This window comes from Condylura cristata, unplaced genomic scaffold (genome assembly GCF_000260355.1).
Source record: "Condylura cristata isolate star-nosed mole 26May11 unplaced genomic scaffold, ConCri1.0 scaffold00013, whole genome shotgun sequence".
Classification (NCBI taxonomy): domain Eukaryota; kingdom Metazoa; phylum Chordata; class Mammalia; order Eulipotyphla; family Talpidae; genus Condylura; species Condylura cristata.
Genome location: NW_004567114.1, coordinates 21728283 through 21747563, shown reverse-complemented (window position 1 = coordinate 21747563; position 19281 = coordinate 21728283). Strand labels below are relative to the sequence as shown.

At 34.8% G+C, this 19281-nt stretch overlaps 1 protein-coding gene across 1 annotated transcript in view; it reads left to right on the top strand.

The window, feature by feature from the left end:
- The first annotated feature begins 4241 nt into the window (after nt 1–4241).
- The window catches only part of DNAL1 (dynein, axonemal, light chain 1), a 31690-nt gene continuing 16650 nt past the window's right edge, over nt 4242–19281 (top strand). The window contains exons 1-5 of the mRNA XM_004681706.2: nt 4242–4325; nt 8279–8317; nt 11805–11914; nt 14433–14488; nt 18751–18806. Coding sequence (XP_004681763.1) covers nt 4323–4325; nt 8279–8317; nt 11805–11914; nt 14433–14488; nt 18751–18806 — 264 coding nt within the window. The 5' untranslated portion in view covers nt 4242–4322. The remainder of the gene's footprint in view (nt 4326–8278; nt 8318–11804; nt 11915–14432; nt 14489–18750; nt 18807–19281) is intronic.

The following is a 19281-nucleotide window of genomic DNA, read 5'->3' as shown; positions in this document are numbered from 1 at the left end:
ATAAAATCCTTTCTGCTATTAACCAGACTTTCCCCTCCCCCCCCACACTTGTCACCATTCTAAGTCTTTCAAGAAAGAGATTCCATAGGTTGCTGTTTCTTTGGTTTCTCCTGGGATAGGGTTTTCTTCTGTGCAACCTCCTCTTCTGGTGCAGGAACAATCTGCCCTTTTCAGTAAGGATCTTCTCAGCATGGCAGGGGGAGCTCCTGAAAGGGTTCATTCATCCAGCCATGAACTCTGTAAGTTCTTTGACATATCTTGGGGGCTTGGTTTACCTGGATGTGCTCAATGACTAGAGAATCTATATTGGAACCCTTAAATTACACATTACTCTGTGCATTTAAGCACATGCAGTAAAGATTTGGGATTTTTTTTTTAAGATTTATTTTTAGTTATTTATGGGATTGTAATGCCTCCATTTTGATTTTTCTTAGACATGAGGGTTTTGGCTATTCGAGGTTTTTTGTTGTTCCTTATGAATCTCATCAACATTTTTTCTATTTCTTTGAAGAATGCCATTTATGGGGATGGCATTAAATCTGTATATTGCTTTTGGCAGGATGGCCATTTTGATGATGTTAATTCTCCCGATCCATGAGCAGGGGATGTCTTTCCATTTCATGGTGTCTTCTTGTATTTCTTTTAACAGTGTTTTGTAATTTTCTTTGTAGAGGTCTTTTACCTCCTTTGTTAGGTTGACTCCCAGGTATTTGATTCTTTTTGTTTTAATTGAAAAGGGGATTTTTTTTTTTTATCTCTGTTTCTTCTGCTTGGTTGTTTGTGTATAGGAAAGCCTCTGACTTTTGTGTGTTGATTTTATAACCTGCTACCTTGCTAAACTGGTGAATGGTTTTGATTAGTTCCTCTGTATTTTTAGTTATTTATGCATATAACAATTGGAGTATAGGCCAGAGGTGTGGGGGGTGAGAAGATTCATCAGAGACAGAATGGGGAGCAGAATAGGCAGATCAACTGAAATACACTGCTGAGGGGTGCAGTGGATGAGACAGGAGAAGTCTGCTGCACCATATGGGTCAGCTCCCTGGCTGGGGACAAACCCATGCTACATTGGCTGGAGGTAGCCTGATAGTGCTGAGACTTTAGCCCCTGTACCACCTTGGAGGCTCCTCCAGATTTGACATTCTAATGCAGCCCCTCTCCTTGGCATGGCACAACTATCAACTCCACCATTGGAACAACAGAATAGCATGTACAGTGACATCCTTCCTTTACTTGGTGGCTCTTTGGATGTGCACATCCTCCATGACCCAGGCAGCTTCGTGATAGTTCTTAAAATTGACACGAACATTTGAACTTCATGATTTGCATGACTTTGTAGAGTTTTCTGGGTCAAGTGCATAGGGAACCATTTTCAGAGATCACATAAAGCTGTTTATAGGAAGAAGAACTAAAATGGGTTTATTTTAAAGCAGCCCAGAACCTAATGAAAGGGGAAAAAATGGCTTTTTAATAAATAATAATGGAAATCCCATAATCTGGGAAATAGACTTGAAATTTAAGACAATGCTCATTTTAATTGAACTGATAACCCACTTCACTGTATAAATAACCATAAGAATTAATGACTCTTGGGGGCTTTGAGTTCTTTTTAAATGTTTTATGTTGCCCAATTTCTAATCTTCTGTTAAATATGATAATTTCCCCTCTCTTTTGTTCTGCCTATGTTCTTATTTAAAAATTAAGTTTTCATAACATATTTGATTTTTCATCATTTTATACTAGTTTACCCACACTTTTCAATGGATCAGCTGGATTATTGTAATTTGGAGAAACTGTTTCAATAATATTTTTAAACTTTCTCTCAACTTTCTTTCACCCAGGTTTGTTAAAATAGCAGATGGGCCCAAACCCGTATTCTCCGGTGAACAGTTTTTGGAATTTATTTTGACATTTTTAGGCATTTAAGAACAGAGAAGGGATTCAACTTACTTACTTTTCTTCCTTGTGAATGTGAATTTTTTTGACCTTTGAAAATTTGAAAGTAAAAATGTGTTTGATTGGAAATGGACATATTGTAAATTAATTTGCAGAGACAAGCAATCTTCTCTTTACATAGGGTAAATAAGACATTCACTGTCAAAGTCATTCACCTCAAACAAAAATTAATCAGTTATTCCACCAACAAAATGGGTTTATTTCAAAACAAGAATAAAATTGCACTTTGGTAAATGTAGTCTCTTAGCAAGACTCGGTTATATATTGCCTGAATCCAGTTCCAGCATCCCCTTGTATAGGAAGAGGCTGCTAGGTAAAGCTTTGTAGTAGAGATAATGCCTTTTTTTTTGCTGCGACAATGAAGCAATGTCACTTTTCTCTGGAGGGTACAAGACATGGTTCTGTGGTTTGCTTATTACATTTGTGTAGGAAATCTCTTTAAGACTTCTGGCTTCGTTTAGAGTTGCTGTACATTAATTTTCACAAGGTTTACTACTGCAAAGACAAGGAAATAGAATTAATGTTCTAGCCAAGCACGAAGATAAAATTAATTTATTAATGGTATTGTACCACTAATACCAGTTTCTTATGGTGCATCCAAGTTTTGAGTAAAAGCAATACTCTGCTGGGTTATGAGATATAGTTGAGGATTAAATTCCCATTAAAGCCACATCAACACAACTGGTAGAGATTTTGGAGGCCAGGAAGAATTCTATGTCAGAGAGATGTGGAGGTTTACAGATCTTCTGCAAATAATACACTATCATAGCAAAAGTCAGATACGCTATGAACATATATTTGCATTTTCTTTAAAAAACTCTTCACTTTTCTTAGTTTTATAAATGTGATTAAATAGCCTTTTACAAAATGAAATTAAATTTTCAAAATTGAAAGCATACACATGAGAGAAACAATCAGAAAATGGGCATGCAAAATGAGCATTGTATTATTCTCCTCAGATTGCCATGACAAAATACCATAGACAAGATAGCTTAAGCAACAGAAAACCATTTTCTCACATTTCAGGGGAAAAAAAGGCATTATCTCTACTACACTCCAAGACTGAAATGCTGACAGGATTAGTTTTAGGTGAGACCACTCTCCTTGCTTGCGGGACACTGTGTTGGCACACAGTATTTCTGCGACACCCCTGCTGGAGTCTGTTCCTCTTCTCAATGGAAATCAGTCCTGTTGGACTAGGACTCACTATTAAGGCTTTACTTAACCATAATTACCCCCTCAAAGGACTTCTATCCCAGTCAGTTGCATTTGGAAGTTAGGATTTCTACATATGAATTGGGAGTGGAGAACGCAAGTCAGTCTGTAGTAACAATTAAACCCCCCCTCGGATATTTTGTAGGTGTGCGCTATACATAACTGTTGAAGAGGAGCATGCCAAATATTTTGTTTGGTAGTTTGCACTTTAAATCAACACAAAACTATCATTTGCAAGTGAGTAGGTGGATTTCAGCAACATCTTTAGCATTAGTATATTATTTCATTGTTTGAATGTTCAATAATACCAACTGACTTGTTGACATTTGGGTTGTTTTTATTTTTGCTATTAAAACTGAATTTATGTCTCCGTGTACTTGTCTTGATTATGTCTTTGGGATGAAGTCCTCGAGTGGCGCTCCTGGGTCAAAAGGTACGAAAGTTTTTAAAGCTTTTAATATATATTATCAACAGACCTCTCCCACTCCGCCATAGGCTCTATCAATTATAAATAATGCATATATTTCTCCATACTCTTGGCAACTCGAGCATTTTTACACCTTTTGGCTAAAATTTGACAGGTGGGGTTTAAAGACACCTCATTTAGTAAAACGAACATTTTGTGCTCTCTGGCTGTCTTCCTGGAGGTTGTGGAGGAAGTAAACCCAAGAAATGCAACGGCGTTTAGCTCCGGATAGCGTCATTTGGGTGGCCAGGTGAATTCCACAGTCAGTCTGGAGAGGATAGGGAAAGGCACTCTGCAGGCAAGGCGAGTTTTATAAGTTCTCTTATGCGAGGGGCTGTCGTCATAGGGAGGTTTTAAAGTTTTAGACTGCGGGCAGGTACATCACTCCAGATTAGCTGAAACTGCTTTCGGTAGGGAAAAACACATGTCTTCAGACCACTCCGCGCGCCTAGCGCCACAACCACGGGAATCACCCGAGCTGCGCTGCAGCTTCTGGGAAGCAAGTGGTCGCCGGGCAGCAGGACCCTGGCGGCCGCCGCAGCGTCCCACAATGCTCTGCTGCAGCCACCCGAGGGCGGAGAGAAAGGACCACTGCTGGGATCCGCGGCGAGCTGGGAGAAGTGCGCACGCGCACTGACCCCGCCGGGCCTTAGCAACCAGAGCAGTGACAGTAGCAACGGCCGGAATGGTGAGTACCCTCTGGGCCTTGTAGCTGAAACTGAGAGGAGACTGGAAGTGGAAAAGGGTGACTGTGAAGTGTTGAGGCTGGGGATGGGGGTCTTCGAACTACGGAAGGGAGCGGGTAGCGGACATTAGCTCGGTGGAGTCAGAGGCCTGAGGCGAAAGAGGCACCCCGGCAGGGGATGGTTTGGGATGAGGCGGCCTGGGACGGACTCGAGGTTGTGTGGGAGTGGAGGGTCCCCGGCGGCGGAGAAAAGGGAAAACAAAGAGCTGGGAATTATCTAAAAAGAGAGGATTGGAGTGGGAAGATGATGGAAGGGAGGGTGTGAATTAGGATATTTCTTTACAGAGCAGTAATCTTCTCCCCTAGTGAGATGGGGGAAGTGCTGCTTAAGACACCGATTCCTGCAGTATTGGGAACCTGTAAAGTACCTAGGTTGGGCTCTGAATGTGTGTCCTTATTAGCTTGACATCATAAAACCCACTCTGATAGGGTATTTAGGGTAGTATTTCTCAAATTACAGTATGCTCATGTGTAACTTCATTTGGCCTGAGTAGGAGCTTGTTGGAATGGAGATTATGAATTTTTAGTGTGATTGGGGACCGGGTGGGTTCGGAAGGGATTCAAGAATGTGAATCGGACGATGCACCTGAAGTGATGGGAAAATTGGAGGGCACCTCCCCACACTTTGAGAAATACTGCCTTAGATTTGAAATCTATCAGCGGTCTATCCAATCAAAGCCCTTTATGAGTTTACTTGGTGATGCTCCTACTAAATATATGTCTTCTCCTGCTTAATTACTTCGTAGTTACAACTCATAATGTGGGGGGAAAAAGGATGTTAGTCCATGGTTACGAATCTAGCCAAAAATTGCTAAGCAAAATGTATGTGACTGCCCTGCCCCATGGAGATGTTTATGAAAATTGTATAATTGTCCTTTTGTGATTCCAATTGTATAGGAGAGAGGAGAAATTGAGTTCAGGAAATTAAAATAATGAGAATGCCATACCCATTCTCAATCACAAGATTAAATGCCAGCTTTAGAAAGTAGTTTCCCCACCTGATTGATTACCTTACTTCATTACATAGCTGAAAGCAATTGCCAAGGGGAAGTATAAAATTATAGAATTTAGGCTTACATTTTAGGTGGAGAATCAGCCCTAAATAATTCTGACAGCATTAACCATGAAAATTATTAAAAACCTCCAAATGGGCTATCAGAGCCAATAATTAAATGAAGCTAGTTGAGACTATAAGCTGGTAATTCCGGGGTCCCTCAGAAATGCAGACCTACACAGTTTTTAAATGTTTTGAAATTTAGCTTCTAATATCTTTAAAAATGTCATATTTTACATCAAAACCCAGGTTTTTGCTTCCCCTGAAAAAACCCAAACTACCATATTTCACCATCTCCCCCTTCACTGAACCATGATGATGTTGGATAATAGCATCATCTTTCCTTATTGATACATAAGAGTGTTTCTTTCAATTAAAAGAGTTTTCATATTTGAAGAAATGTGATATTAGGGCAACAGTTATCCCAAATTTTACCTGCCAACAGTTGACTGGGGCTGAGTAGAAGTTTCTTCTTCATATGGCCAGTTTTACCTGTTGATAATGCCCAACGATTCTTTAAGAATTTAAGCTTCTATAGAAGAAACTATTGACTTTTTAACCAATCCTATATTGCCATAATAGGTTGTTAATGGCTTCCAATTTGCTTCCATAATGTTTTAAAAGGGTTTTTCATATGTCTCATTTTATGGATCCATGTAAGGGTTTCTCTGGTAAATATGCCCATATGTGGAATGTTAGAGTCACATAGTTTTGGTGCATAGTTTTCCTTGACACTGTCAGACTGCTTTCTAGAATGCCTCTACTAGTTTTTACTTCCTCTGTAATGCATAGGCGTTCTCATTTTTCTGCTTTCTCACTGATTTTCTAGCTTTTGCCAATTTGAGGATGTATTTTAGTATTCCACTATTTTACTTTGTGGTTCTCTGATTTTCAGTGAGTTTAAAAACCTCTTTTAGTTGTCTGGAATTCAGTTTCTGTATTTTATGCTTACATATGTTTGTCCATTTTTCCACTTCCTCTTTGTTTTTGAGTTTTCAGAGTGCTTTGGTGTGTATTAGATGCACAACACACCGATGCCCCTAACCAATTTCACTGTCTTTTTTCTTAGTAATTATCATCAAATATATACCTTATATAAAATTTAACTTAAATAAATTTAACTAAGGTATATATTAGCTAACAATAGATTTTCCTGTAATTAAATAAATCCTTATGATCCTAGGATAAAGCCATTCTTGATCATATATTTTATATATTGATTTTGGAGAGCTAATGTTATAGCTAGAATTCTCAAATAGATATTGAAAATGTAAAGAATCTCCTTATCTGGTTGTGCATCAAGCTTATTCTAGCTGTGTAAAATAAGTTGTCAGTCTTTCTACCTAGTCTAGTTTCTGAAATAAATTTCAATATCTTGAATATTGAATATAATGGAATAGCTGTCCTTTCAGAGCTTGGTAGAACTTATGTGTACAATTATCTAGGTTTGGAGTTATATGTGTAAAATTATCTAGGTTTGGAATTATAGGGGAGAAGGAGTTATCTTTTATGTTTTAAATGATTATGGTCTAGTCACATTTTCTAAGACTTCCTATGAGTTTGACAGTTCTGGTTTTTTTTTTTTTTTTTCAGAAATACATACCTTGTCTAGGTTTTCAAATTTATTACCATATGTTTGCTTATTTTATTTTTAAAATCTCTGTGATATCTGTAGTTATTTATCCTTATTCATTTTATGTTTAATTTGTATCTCCTTGTTATATATGGCTTGCCAGAAATTTAAGAACTAGCTTTTAATTTATTCTTCTTTCCTGTTCTGTTTTTCATTGACTCCTTCCTTTGTGCTTCTTTCTGCCTTCTTGGGGTCTGTAATGCAGTGCTTTTTCAATATCTTGAATATTGAGCTTGCTCATTTTCTAATAAATGCATCTGAAATTATACGTTTCCTTTTTAGTATTATTCTTCTCAACATTCAACTTCTTTGTTTTTTGTTTTATAATTTTCTTTTTCTACCCAGTGGTTATTTAGTGGTAGTTAAAATGGTATATGCATGAAATACTTTACTTTTGTTAATGCCTGGGCTCTATTTCTTTTTTAAAATAGCTTTCTCTCTTTTTAAAAATAACTCTAGCAATAATTCATTCATGATATCTTCTTTTGGTAACCTTTAATATATTAAAATGCATCCAAGATATTTTTTATAAGGTACATTATTTCATGTAATAAGAAAAATAAATTGGAGTTAAGTTATGACAAATACATCAACACACAGAATTTCTGTCTTTTACTTTTAAATGTATTTCAGCATATATGTTTTTATTGTAGGTCATCCTTTGCAAACAGATACATATTTGCAACGTATATTTAAGTTTGTATGTGTGTAAATATATTGTAAATCTATATGTGTATATATATGTGTGTACATATGTCTATATATATGTACACATACACACATATGTTAATATTTTTCTAAAGCTTCACTTTTAGGCTTCACTGGAAGCCTCCTATTACAACAATTATAAATTGTTTCTGATTGTAAGATGCATCCAAATTTCCAAGATGTTAATGTATAAAAAAATATAGATCTTAGAATTATTGAAATGAGATACATGTTAACATCAAGTATTGCAAACTATATAATTTTTGCTAACCAAATGTACAATAAATTCATCATGATTTCCTTAATTTCTCTAAAATGTATTTAAATAAATCATTCTGATTTCACAAATAAAACTCTTTGTATATATTATCTCTCTTTCTATCTAATACCCCCCCAAAAAAGAAGTTACCTTTTTAGTGGTAGATACCAAAGCATTAAAATTGAATCACCAAATCATATACTAATAAAGATAGCCTTGTTTTTTTCCTTTCTCTTTTTAAGGCAAAAGCAACAACAATCAAAGAGGCCCTAGCCAGATGGGTGAGTAAATGAGTATTTACTTCTTTTAGAGACCATACAAGGACAGTTTTTGGATAGTTGTTTAAATCTCACCATTCAATGCAAGGCATCTTTGTGGTGCTGGAACTGTTTAGCTGTCTTGACTGTGGTGATAGATACATTAACCTATGCAGTTGGTAAAATTGTGTAGTTCTAAACATGTACAAACATACATACTCATATATACAAATGACAACAGATAAAATTAGGAAAATCTGAATGAAATAAGTAGATTGTATTAACATCAGTGTCCTGTTGTGATGTTATACTGTAGTTTTGCAAAATGTAACTTTTGGAGAAACCAGGCAAACTATACCAGGGATATCTTTGTATTTTTTTTTTATAACTGTAGATGAGTTTTCTAGTATTTTAATTAAAAAAATCTAACTTGTAAACATTTCAATATGGAAAATCTGATTTATTTAATACTGGAAGATGACTGAAATCTCAGTGTTATAGTACATTTTCTTTTCAACTTTATTGTTAAAATACATGTTATTTTCAGGGGATAGAATAGGATAGAATGTTGTGGATTATCTAAGTTTTAGGCAGATGATGGCTTAGCCTCTTGCAGGTTAGAAAAGAAACAGCCAGTGTGGACAAATGAAAATCAAAACTGAAAAGATATGCAATAAAAATAGTAAGATGATATAAAACATCAGTAATCATCATGGAAATGATCAAAATGACTGTGAGATATTACCTCACATCTGATAGAGTGACTACCATAAAAAAAAAAAAACAACCAAGAGATAAGGGTGGGTAAAGATGAGGTGGAAAAAAACCCTTGTACACTGTTGATGGGAATGTCTGTTGATATAGCCACCATGGAAAACCATGTGGAAGTTTCTCAAAAGATTTAATATAGAACTACTGTGTGACCCAGCAATCACATTTCTGGAGATATAGCTGAAAAAAATAAAATTACTATGTTAAATAGGTATCTGTACCCCAAGGAAATTGTGGCATTATTCATAATAGCCAAGACATGGACCTACGTGTTCATTGATGGATGAATGAGTAAAGAAAATTTTTGTGTGTGTATGTATGTACATACATTCATATACACAGTATAATACTATCTAGCCATAAAAAAGGATATCTTGTATTTTGTGACAACATGGATAGACATTGACTGCAGTCTTGTAGGTGAAATAAGTCAGATAGAAAAGACAAATACTGTGTGATCTCACCTGTCTGTGAAAAAATTCCTAAAAAAGCAGGACTCATAGAAACAGTACAATAGTAGTTGCCAGGGGTTGGGAATTAGGGGGAGATGGGGAGATATTGGTCCACGGATACAAACTTCCAGTGATAAGATAAGTAAGTTCTGAGAGTCTAATATACAGCATGATGATTTTAGTTAATAATACTGTATTGTTATTATATACTAGAAAGTTGCTTTAGTTTTACTAAATGTTCTCTTTCTTATATACAGAAAAGATAATAATGTGAGGTAATAGATGTATTAAGTAACCTTATTATTGTAATCATTTGCAGTATATTTATATATCAAATCTTCATGTTATATACCTTAACCTTGTACAGTGATATATGTCAGCTTTATCTCAGTAAAGCTGGAAAAATTTTCTAAAATGTATACTGATATTGAAAGGAAATGACATTGAAAAATGCATTAAATATGTTATTAATATTGAATAAAACATTTTGTTTCAAGTATACAGATGGCTTTTTAACTTCTATGCCTAGCAATTACTTGTATATATTACCAGTAGTTTTTGCACAATAATGTTATCTTTTCCTTTTATTATTGGGCTGTGAATACAATACTTCAGGTTACTTGAATCAGATTTCAGGACTTTATGTTCTTATAACAAGTGGTGGTTTTTTATTTCAATTTTTAGGTTCTATTTCTAGATTATAGTGTGGTTATAAATCTTTGTTTATTCTTTTTTAATTTTTTCTTAGAGTTATTTATGCATACAAGAACTGGGGTATAGGCCAGAGGTGCAGGGCAGTGAGAGGATTTACCAGAGACAGAGTGGGGAACAGAATAGGCAGATTAACTGAAATATACTGCTGAGGAGAGCAGCAGAGAGATAGGAGAGGTCTCTGTGCCATGTGGGTCACATCCCTGGCCAGGGATTGAACTTGTGCTGCAGTGACTGTGGGTAGCTTCATAGTGCTGAGACTTAACCTGTTGTGCCACCAGGGAGGGCCCTGTTTATTCTTTTTTCAACACAGATTTATTTTTAAAACTTTTCAAATTTTTGCATATTTTGTAAATCAATTTATAACACTGTATATGATTCAGGTGTATGTTACTATACCATACCAAGCCCAAATCTTTGACATTTAAGACTACTTTAATACATCAAGTTTACTCTTTCACTACAGAGCGTACATACTGAACATTATGCCTTAGATCTCTTTCTTTCAAGGGGTTGTAGATTTTCTATTACTGGTATTTGATGATTAAATTTTTAGAATGACTTATTTTGTGTTTTACATTAGGTTATAGAAAAGATAGTGCAAAGGAAATGTTCTCTGAGCTTTAGGAGATTCCTGTTTTTTTGGAGAGACACAACTAAGTATTGAAGTGCTTTCAAAATATTACTAGGCAGTATATGTTGATAATTAAATTTTAAATTGTGTATTTAGTACTGAAATAAATTCCAAGATAGAAGTTAGTAGTAAATTACTGTAGAGCTAATGCCTTTAATCTCAGCTGTGTTATAAAGAGAATATACCAAGAACATAAATTCTTGGTATTTTTTTTTTTTTAAAGATTTATTTATTTATTCATACAGAACTGGGGTATAGGCCAGAGGCTCAGGGACGGTGAGAGGCTTCACCAGAGACAGAGTGGGGAGCAGAACAGGCAGATTGACGAAGTACACTGCTGAGGGGAGCAGCGGGCGGGTCAGGAGAGGTCTGGCTCGCCATGTGGTCTCCTCCGGGGCAGGGGGGAATCGAACTCATGCGGAAGTGGCTTCAGATTCTCAGTGCTGTGCTTTAACCCGCTGCGCCACCAGGGAGGGCCAATTCTTGGTATTTTGTTGTTCTACCTCAAACTGAACTGTGGAAGACAAGATGACAAAACAGTTGCTCTCACAGGTCTGAATTTTATATTTAAGAAAAGGTTGTTTAAGGAAAAGGAATTTTTCCCAGGAAAATGTCTTTGTTGTTGTGTTTTGTTTTTCTTTAGTAGCTGATAAACTCTTAAGGGATTTAAAATGTTATAGAAATAAAAGTTCTTTTCTTCCTTCTTCCATTTGGCTGGGACCTAATAATGAATTATTTGAATCATTCGTATAGAAATGAATAATTTACTTAGTTAACAAGTTCACTAAATAAATGTCAGTAAGTGAATGATAAGGGATGTACAGTTATTAAATTCAAATACTTGTTTGGAAATAAACATTGAAAAGTCTTGGGAAATTCTGGACTTCAAGAGTTCCACATTACAATCAGGGATCATTTTCTTTTAAATTCACTTTTATCATAGGAAGAAAAGACCAGTCAGAAGCCATCAGAAGCCAAAGAGATAAAGCTTTATGCCCAGATCCCCCCTATAGAGAAGATGGATGCATCCTTATCCACGCTTGCTAATTGCGAGTAAGTTCTCATCTTTTCTCATCCTTCTAGTATTGCTATTAAGTTTTCCTTCCTTTGTAATTATACAAACTAGAAAAAAATACATTTTTACATGTGATCTTTCATTCATTTCTTTTTTAGCTTAATATCATTTCACCTTTGGCAAGGCCCAACATTAAAGATTATTGATTTGTTGAATTATTAATAGAATAATTTGAAAAATATAATTTTTGACAATACAGTTTTACAATAAAACTGGAAAATAAAAATTTCCTTGATTAGAAAAACTGAAATAACATAATAAAACTATTAATTTATCATAAAATCTACTTCTTTCGCTCGTAAAATTATCCACCAAATTCAGTACTGTAGTTATTAGAGGACTCAGAGATATTGCTTTCAAAGAACTTTTTAGATTATTTAGATTATAAAAGAACTTTTTAGATTATAGAAAGTAGAAAACGCACAATCAACCAAAATTGAACCACCTGTTAAGCATCTGTGTTAACATTTTGATGTAATTCTAATTTTTTTCTATTTGTGATTAAGTCACACTTATTATTTTATCATATTTTCCCCATGCCCTTAAGTATCAGATTTATGTTAATTTCTTTTAACTTAATTTCTAAATAGCCTACACAATTTTAGCAGCAATCTGTGGCTACTGTGAAGCAATTATATTACCTTGTAACCATGCTCCAAGACTTCAGTGTTCCTTGAATGTTTGAGAATCACTCATTTCTTCACCCTGAGTTTTCTAAGTGTGGTCCTCTGACTACATACATAAGAATCTTCTTATGCAGGAGGTAAGCCCTACCCCAAATTAGAGAAAGAGAATGTCGACTGATGAAACCTAGGAGTCTATTTATACTCGGATGACTGCTGGACATGTATGTGTGAAACTCATAGCTGTCTTTGGAACTAAAGGGAAAAACAAGCATAGGTTGTTATTTTATGCAACTTGTTTGTTGTGATAAAAGTATATGTATTCCATAAAAATCCACCTTGCATGTTTTCTTGGCTTCAAAAGTGTGATTCAAAAAAGTCTAATTTCAGAGTGGTCAGATATCTCTATCTTAAAGGTAAACACTTGAGAAACTTTTGTACTCTGAACCAAGTTCCCAAAGTACTTTGAAATGCCTCAGAAAGAGTCAACCTGTCCATATTTTTGCTGATAGTCTCTTCAGGAAGGTTGTCTAAACAAGAACTAAACAGTTATTTCCCACCCATATTCCCAGAGTGAAGCACTCCATTTTTTCACTGGTAATGCTTGGGAGAGGGGGATGACAAGAAATATACAAATTGGACCAGAAATGTACGAAGTATAGTTACTGCTTTGCTGTTTCAAGCAAAATACTGAATAATTTTTCTTCAGGTCATATAAGAAAGGATTAGATCACATGTTCTATAGTAAAATTTTTTGGATTTTAACTTTAGCTATGCCACTTTCTTCTGGCTGTATATTAGGCAAATTATTTAACATCTTTGTGCCTCAATTTCCTCCTTTGCAAATAAAGATTATAATAATGCTTATTTCATATGATTTGCTGTAATATTTAAAATAGTTAACATATGTAAATTACATGGAAGCCTACTGGACACACATTGTGTTGATAAAATTAGCTTTTGTTATATTTTTGCATGAGATTTATATGCATTTGTATGACTTTAATAAAAATATTAAACAACCTGTTAAGAAAGGAAGACTAAGAATCTTTAATTAAAGATTGTTACCATAAACAATTGTTTTTATACAATTAAAATAGGTATAGAAAAAATCTAGATAAACATATACCAACTATTAAAAGTAGTTATCTCTGGGGAAATATGTGGTATTGTTAGGGTAAATATATCTTCTTAAAGTCAGAAATTTGTATTTCTGAATGATTTAGCACACTAGATAACAAAATCTCCATATATCTATATACATACACACATACACACACACACACACACACATACATATGGATCTGCTTTTTCATCAAAAAGGGGTTCATAAAAGAGCATTGTTCTGCTAGATGGTTTTTGTGACACTGCATATTATGGACATCTCCCAGGCCAGTATCTGTAGCCTAGTCTTAACTTGTTTTAGTGACAGCATAGTATTTTGTTAAATATTCCTGAGTTGATGGATACTTCTGGATTTTTCTGTTTTTATGATAATATAATAAATTAGCTAGTTCTTTTATTTTTGGCATTTGTATTAGTATTTCAGTAGGATCTATTTCTAGAAATGGAATAATAGGTTAAAAGAATATGTGCATGAATTGTTTTGATAATACCAGTTTGTCCTCACAATGGTTATTTTGAATTTTCTACAATGAGTGTGAAATTGTAATGGGATTTAAAAGTTAATATTTTGTCATCAGAAAACACATGAAAACTTCAAAATGAAAGAACAATTTCCATATCTAACAAGGATTCAGTCTAAAAAAGAAATATACTGTCAATATAATTTTCTTGGTACTTGAGCAATAATTTCTGATATCCCATTAAAATTTTTTCATATTAATTCGAATTTTCCTATGTTCTTTTTAAGGAAACTTTCACTGTCTACAAACTGCATTGAAAAAATTGCCAACCTGAATGGCTTAAGTAAGTGATCCACAGTAACATATTGTTCTTAGACTTTCTAGTTATTGGAATAATAAGGATTCCAGAGAGATTATATAATTCCAGAAGCTGACACCTATTTTAACCACAGTATTTGTTAGATGACAGAAAATATGTGCCTTAGGTTTGATTAGCTAAAGAAAATTATAGTTAACATGAGATCTGAACATTTTTTTTTTTAAAGATTTATTTGTGTATACAGAACTGGGTTCAGGCCAGAGGCTCAGGGGCGCCGAAAGGCTTCACCAGAGACAGAGCAGGGAGCAGAGCAGGCAGATCTACGAAGTACACTGCTGAGGGGAGCTGCGGGCGGGTCAGGAGAGGTCTGCTGCGCCACGTGGTCACCTCCGGGGCAGGTGGGAATCGAACTCATGCGGAAGTGGCTTTAGCTTCTTAGTGCTGTGCTTTAACCCGCTGCGCCACCAGGGAGGGCCCAAGATCTGAACATTTTAAAGACATTTTGAAACTTTTGTAGAATTAGATATCTTAAATGGAAAATCAGATATTTTATAATTTATCTTAATGTCTTGTGTGTGTTTCAGTTTGTCATATTTATTTATTTGTTTTATTTTTAAAGATCTGTTCATTTATGCATACAGAACTGGGGTACAGGCCAGAGGTGCAGGCGCTGTGAGAGGATTCACCAGAAACAGTGGGGAGCAGAGCAGGCAGACTGATAAAGTACTCTGCTGAGGGGAGCTGCAGGCAGGTCAGGAGAGGTCTGCTGTGCCATGTGGGCCACCTGGAGGGTGGGGTGGGGTGGAACTCACAGTTGCAGTGGCTGTCTATAGCTTCATTGTGCTGACTAAACCCCTTGAGCCACCAGGGAAGTCCCTTATTTACTATTTGAAAGAATGCTCAAATAATTTTTGCTTTTCCATTTCTAGGGGCTTTAATTTAGACCCTGATCTTGTCCACCTTAGATCATGTTTGCAGAAACATTTTTGACCATTTTCCACAGTAAGAAATATTTTTAAATTAATGACTCAGTACATAGCAAGCACATATGAAATATACACATAAAAACTGGAATAAAGTTTGCAGGACAGTTGCCTTTGTAGCATAAGTTTCTAAATAAATATTTTTCAGTTTTATTTCAGCTTTTTAAATGCTTCTCACTTTTTAAATGCTTCTCACAACCAAGTTGATTTCACATGACCCACAGTTTGAAAAACACCGTCTTCATGACTTTTGTGATAACCTTCTGATTCTTTTTGTCACCTATCTTTCTGCTCTTCAGTTACCTTCAGCATAGATACCAAAGTTTTCTTTCTAAAAATAATATTCTCATCATCATTCTTCTACATCAGAGACCTCTAATAGCTCCTTGCCTGATAAGGACCAAATAGTGTAATGTTACATTGGTGTGTTCAAGGTCTTCTAAAAGGATATGCCACCTTACAACAAAACATGTCATTCTTATTTTTGATTATGTACCCTGTTAATGCAGTGTTTTTCACGGAGAATAGCTCCTTTTTCTACAAGGAAAAATCTATGAGGCAAGGAGTAAGAATTATTAAAAATCATCTCTCCCTCTAAAGATTCTAATCTCCTTTGGGAATACTTAATAATGTCTACCTTGGATTATAATAAAAATTGCATATTTAATGTAGTTATTGTGAAGATGAATAAATTGAATATATAAACTGCTTAGAATAGTGCCTGAAGCATGTCAGTGCTCGAGAAATATTTGCCATTTATTATAATTAATGAGGAATATGTTCTCTTGAGATAATGAGTTATTAGAGGGCAAGCATTACATTTTATTGACCCTTTTATTTTCTATTTCAAATCTCCATTCCCTAGTACCTTACTCATTCAATATTTATATAGTGCTAGAGAGAAAGCTTTTATTTACAAGAGCTGTGCATAAGGTAACCCGATCTTGTCCAGTTTTTCACTGACTCATTGAACAATTTCTAATGTTTCATTTTGTTGGGGGTGACCAGGTGTGGACGCTAACACAGCAACTACCCGTGGGCCTAGATAAAGGCTATAACGAACTGGCCTCACATCTGGGGGCACAGCGAGGAGTCCCCCCTTTAGAATCTGAACTTAGAATCTATATAAGAGACTCTTTTCCCCTATAGGGCTGGCAGTAGCTGCGGACCCCACCGTAGGGAGCCTGGTCTCAGCTGCTGCCTGGGAACAATAAACTCTTACTTGCTCAGCCTTTCTGCCTCTGGGCAGGTCACAGAAATTGGGACAAAACACATATTATCCTCTACCTATTGTCTTTCTCTGTGATTGAAATAACTTATTTAAATAAGACTACATTGATAACATTATCATAACAGATAATATGCATTTCTTTTCATAAAATTATAGTAATGGCAGCAATGAAAATGGATAACCTTGTATATCGTCATGAGTTTTAACTAATATTCTAATTTTGGTCAGTTGGTAGTGAATCTCAGGAAAATTATTTTTAAAAGAGTTCTAAAAATTCAGTGCAGAAATATGCATTGATCAATTATTGATACCTGCTGTAGACATGATTATTAGAGCACCTAGTTGTCTGTAGCATGTTCGCTGTGACGCCTCTCAGTTTAGTTCTGCTTCTAACAAATGGTACTTCTGCTGTCTGTGACCGGAGAAGAAACGTCCTCTGTGACTGAAGCAAAAAGAATCCAATGATCCAACTAAAGGCTTAAATACATGAGTCTAGTTTGCTTCTCATGCTTTTCTTTCCATGAGCAGTGTACCTATAATACTATGATCTGTAATAAATAGGTATTTTTATTTAAAGGGGTTTTATAAGACAGAATACCCCTAATGGCAATTTATATTATTATATTAAAATTATAACCGGAAAACTACATGACATGACTAAGTTCAAAATGGTGACTAAAAATCTACATGTTAAAGATAATCTCATGTTAAAGATTAGAAAATAAGTTTTGTTGCCTAGTTATAATTTAGTAAAAAAAATTGTACTTACTCCATTTTATTAAATAAACAAAGCTTTAAGATATTGTTGATTTTCATTAAAACCTTCTATTTTAAAAAAAGTGTTTTCTTTCTACTGGTGCTCTACTTATGCAGCTCTAAGCTCTTGAAATGTGTCTAGTGTGACTGAGAAAATGAATTTCTAATTGCAATTATTTTTAATTAAATTATAGCCACATGTGACTAGGACTGTGATATTGGACAGCATAATTTAGAAGTTTAAGTTGTGAAAAACTGAATGTGTAATTTTCACAAAAATACTTACAGTAGTTTTTTTAGACCAAAAATAAGGCTTCTTACATTTTACTAGAAATCTTTTTTTAGTTTTGAAAAACAATACCCTCACATGGTTTTATCCAAGTAGTTCAAAAGAAGTCTTCCTCTGACCATAGACCCTTTTTCTCTAAGAATAGACTCTCAAATTCTTCTTCTAAAGTAACCATTGTTTTAGATTCTTTCCCCTTCCAGATATAATCTACAGATAGATAAATAGAAACATATTTTTTAAAGAATACAAATAGGCATTTTAAAGCCAGAGAGACAATCTATTTAAAAGGCTGAAAACAAAGATTATTTAGATGATAAATTTATTTGGTTATATGTCTAATCCTTTTACAGAGTGAGGTGAAATACATATAAATATATTTTTGTTTTCTGAGCCGTATTTTATGATTTGAAATATATAAGCTCCCAAAATTAAAATTCTTTTTTATTCTTTACCTTTGTAATATATTTTATAAAAGATTCATTTATGTATGCGTACAGAACTGGGGTACAGACCAGAGGTGCTGGGGTGGGGGCAGTGAGAGGACTCACCAGAGACAGAGTGGGGAGCAGAACAGGCAGATGTACTGAAATACACAGCTGAGGAGAGCAGTGGGTGGATTAGGAGAGGTCTGCCACACTATGTGGGTTACCTCCCTGGCTGGGGAGTGAACTTGTGCTGCAGTAGATGTGGATAGCTTCATAGGGCTGTGCTTTAACCTGTTGTGCCACCAGAGAAGGCCCTACCTCTAATATTTTTACTAGCCAGAAATACAAAATGATGTATCCTAAATAGCCATTTTATAATTGAATACTGGCATGTGGTGAAATTACAGTTGTAGAGCTTACCTTAAATGATAGGTCAGTGTTATTTCTTGGTTGATTACTACTTTTGTTAATGTAGTCTGCCATACTCATTATATAAAGATATTTATTATATAAAATTTATTAAGGCTTTAGTATATTAGATTTTCAACAATTGTGAACTATGATTTTTCATTAAAAAAAAAATTGCTTTCTTTCCACTACAGAAAACTTGAGGATACTGTCTTTAGGAAGAAACAACATAAAGAACTTAAATGGACTGGTAGGTTGTTTTTATTACTTTTAAAAAAGTAGTTTTTTTCCTCATATAGATCATGCTAGTTTGTTGCAGAAATTTTACAAAATAGAAAAGCAACTATATAAAATAAGCAACTGAAAATTTAAATACTGCTAACATTTTAAATGACATCTTTCTTGCCTTTTTCCCTATTGTTCAGTATCTAGAGAATGAAATCATACTGTACAATTTGTTTTGCATTTGTCTGTTTTTTTACTTAATGCCTACAGGTTATTTTTCATTCATTCATTCAATAAATTCATTCAATGCATTTCCTGAATGCCTATTGTAAACCAGGCTCTGTTCCAGGCACTAGAAATGTAGCAGTATATAAAACAAAGCCCTGTTCTTAGAGAATTTACATCATAATGAAATGAGACAGACTAGAAAGTAATTGTGTGATTTATCAGGTGATGATGAATGCTGTGAAGAAAAATGAGGCACCCAAGAACATAGATTG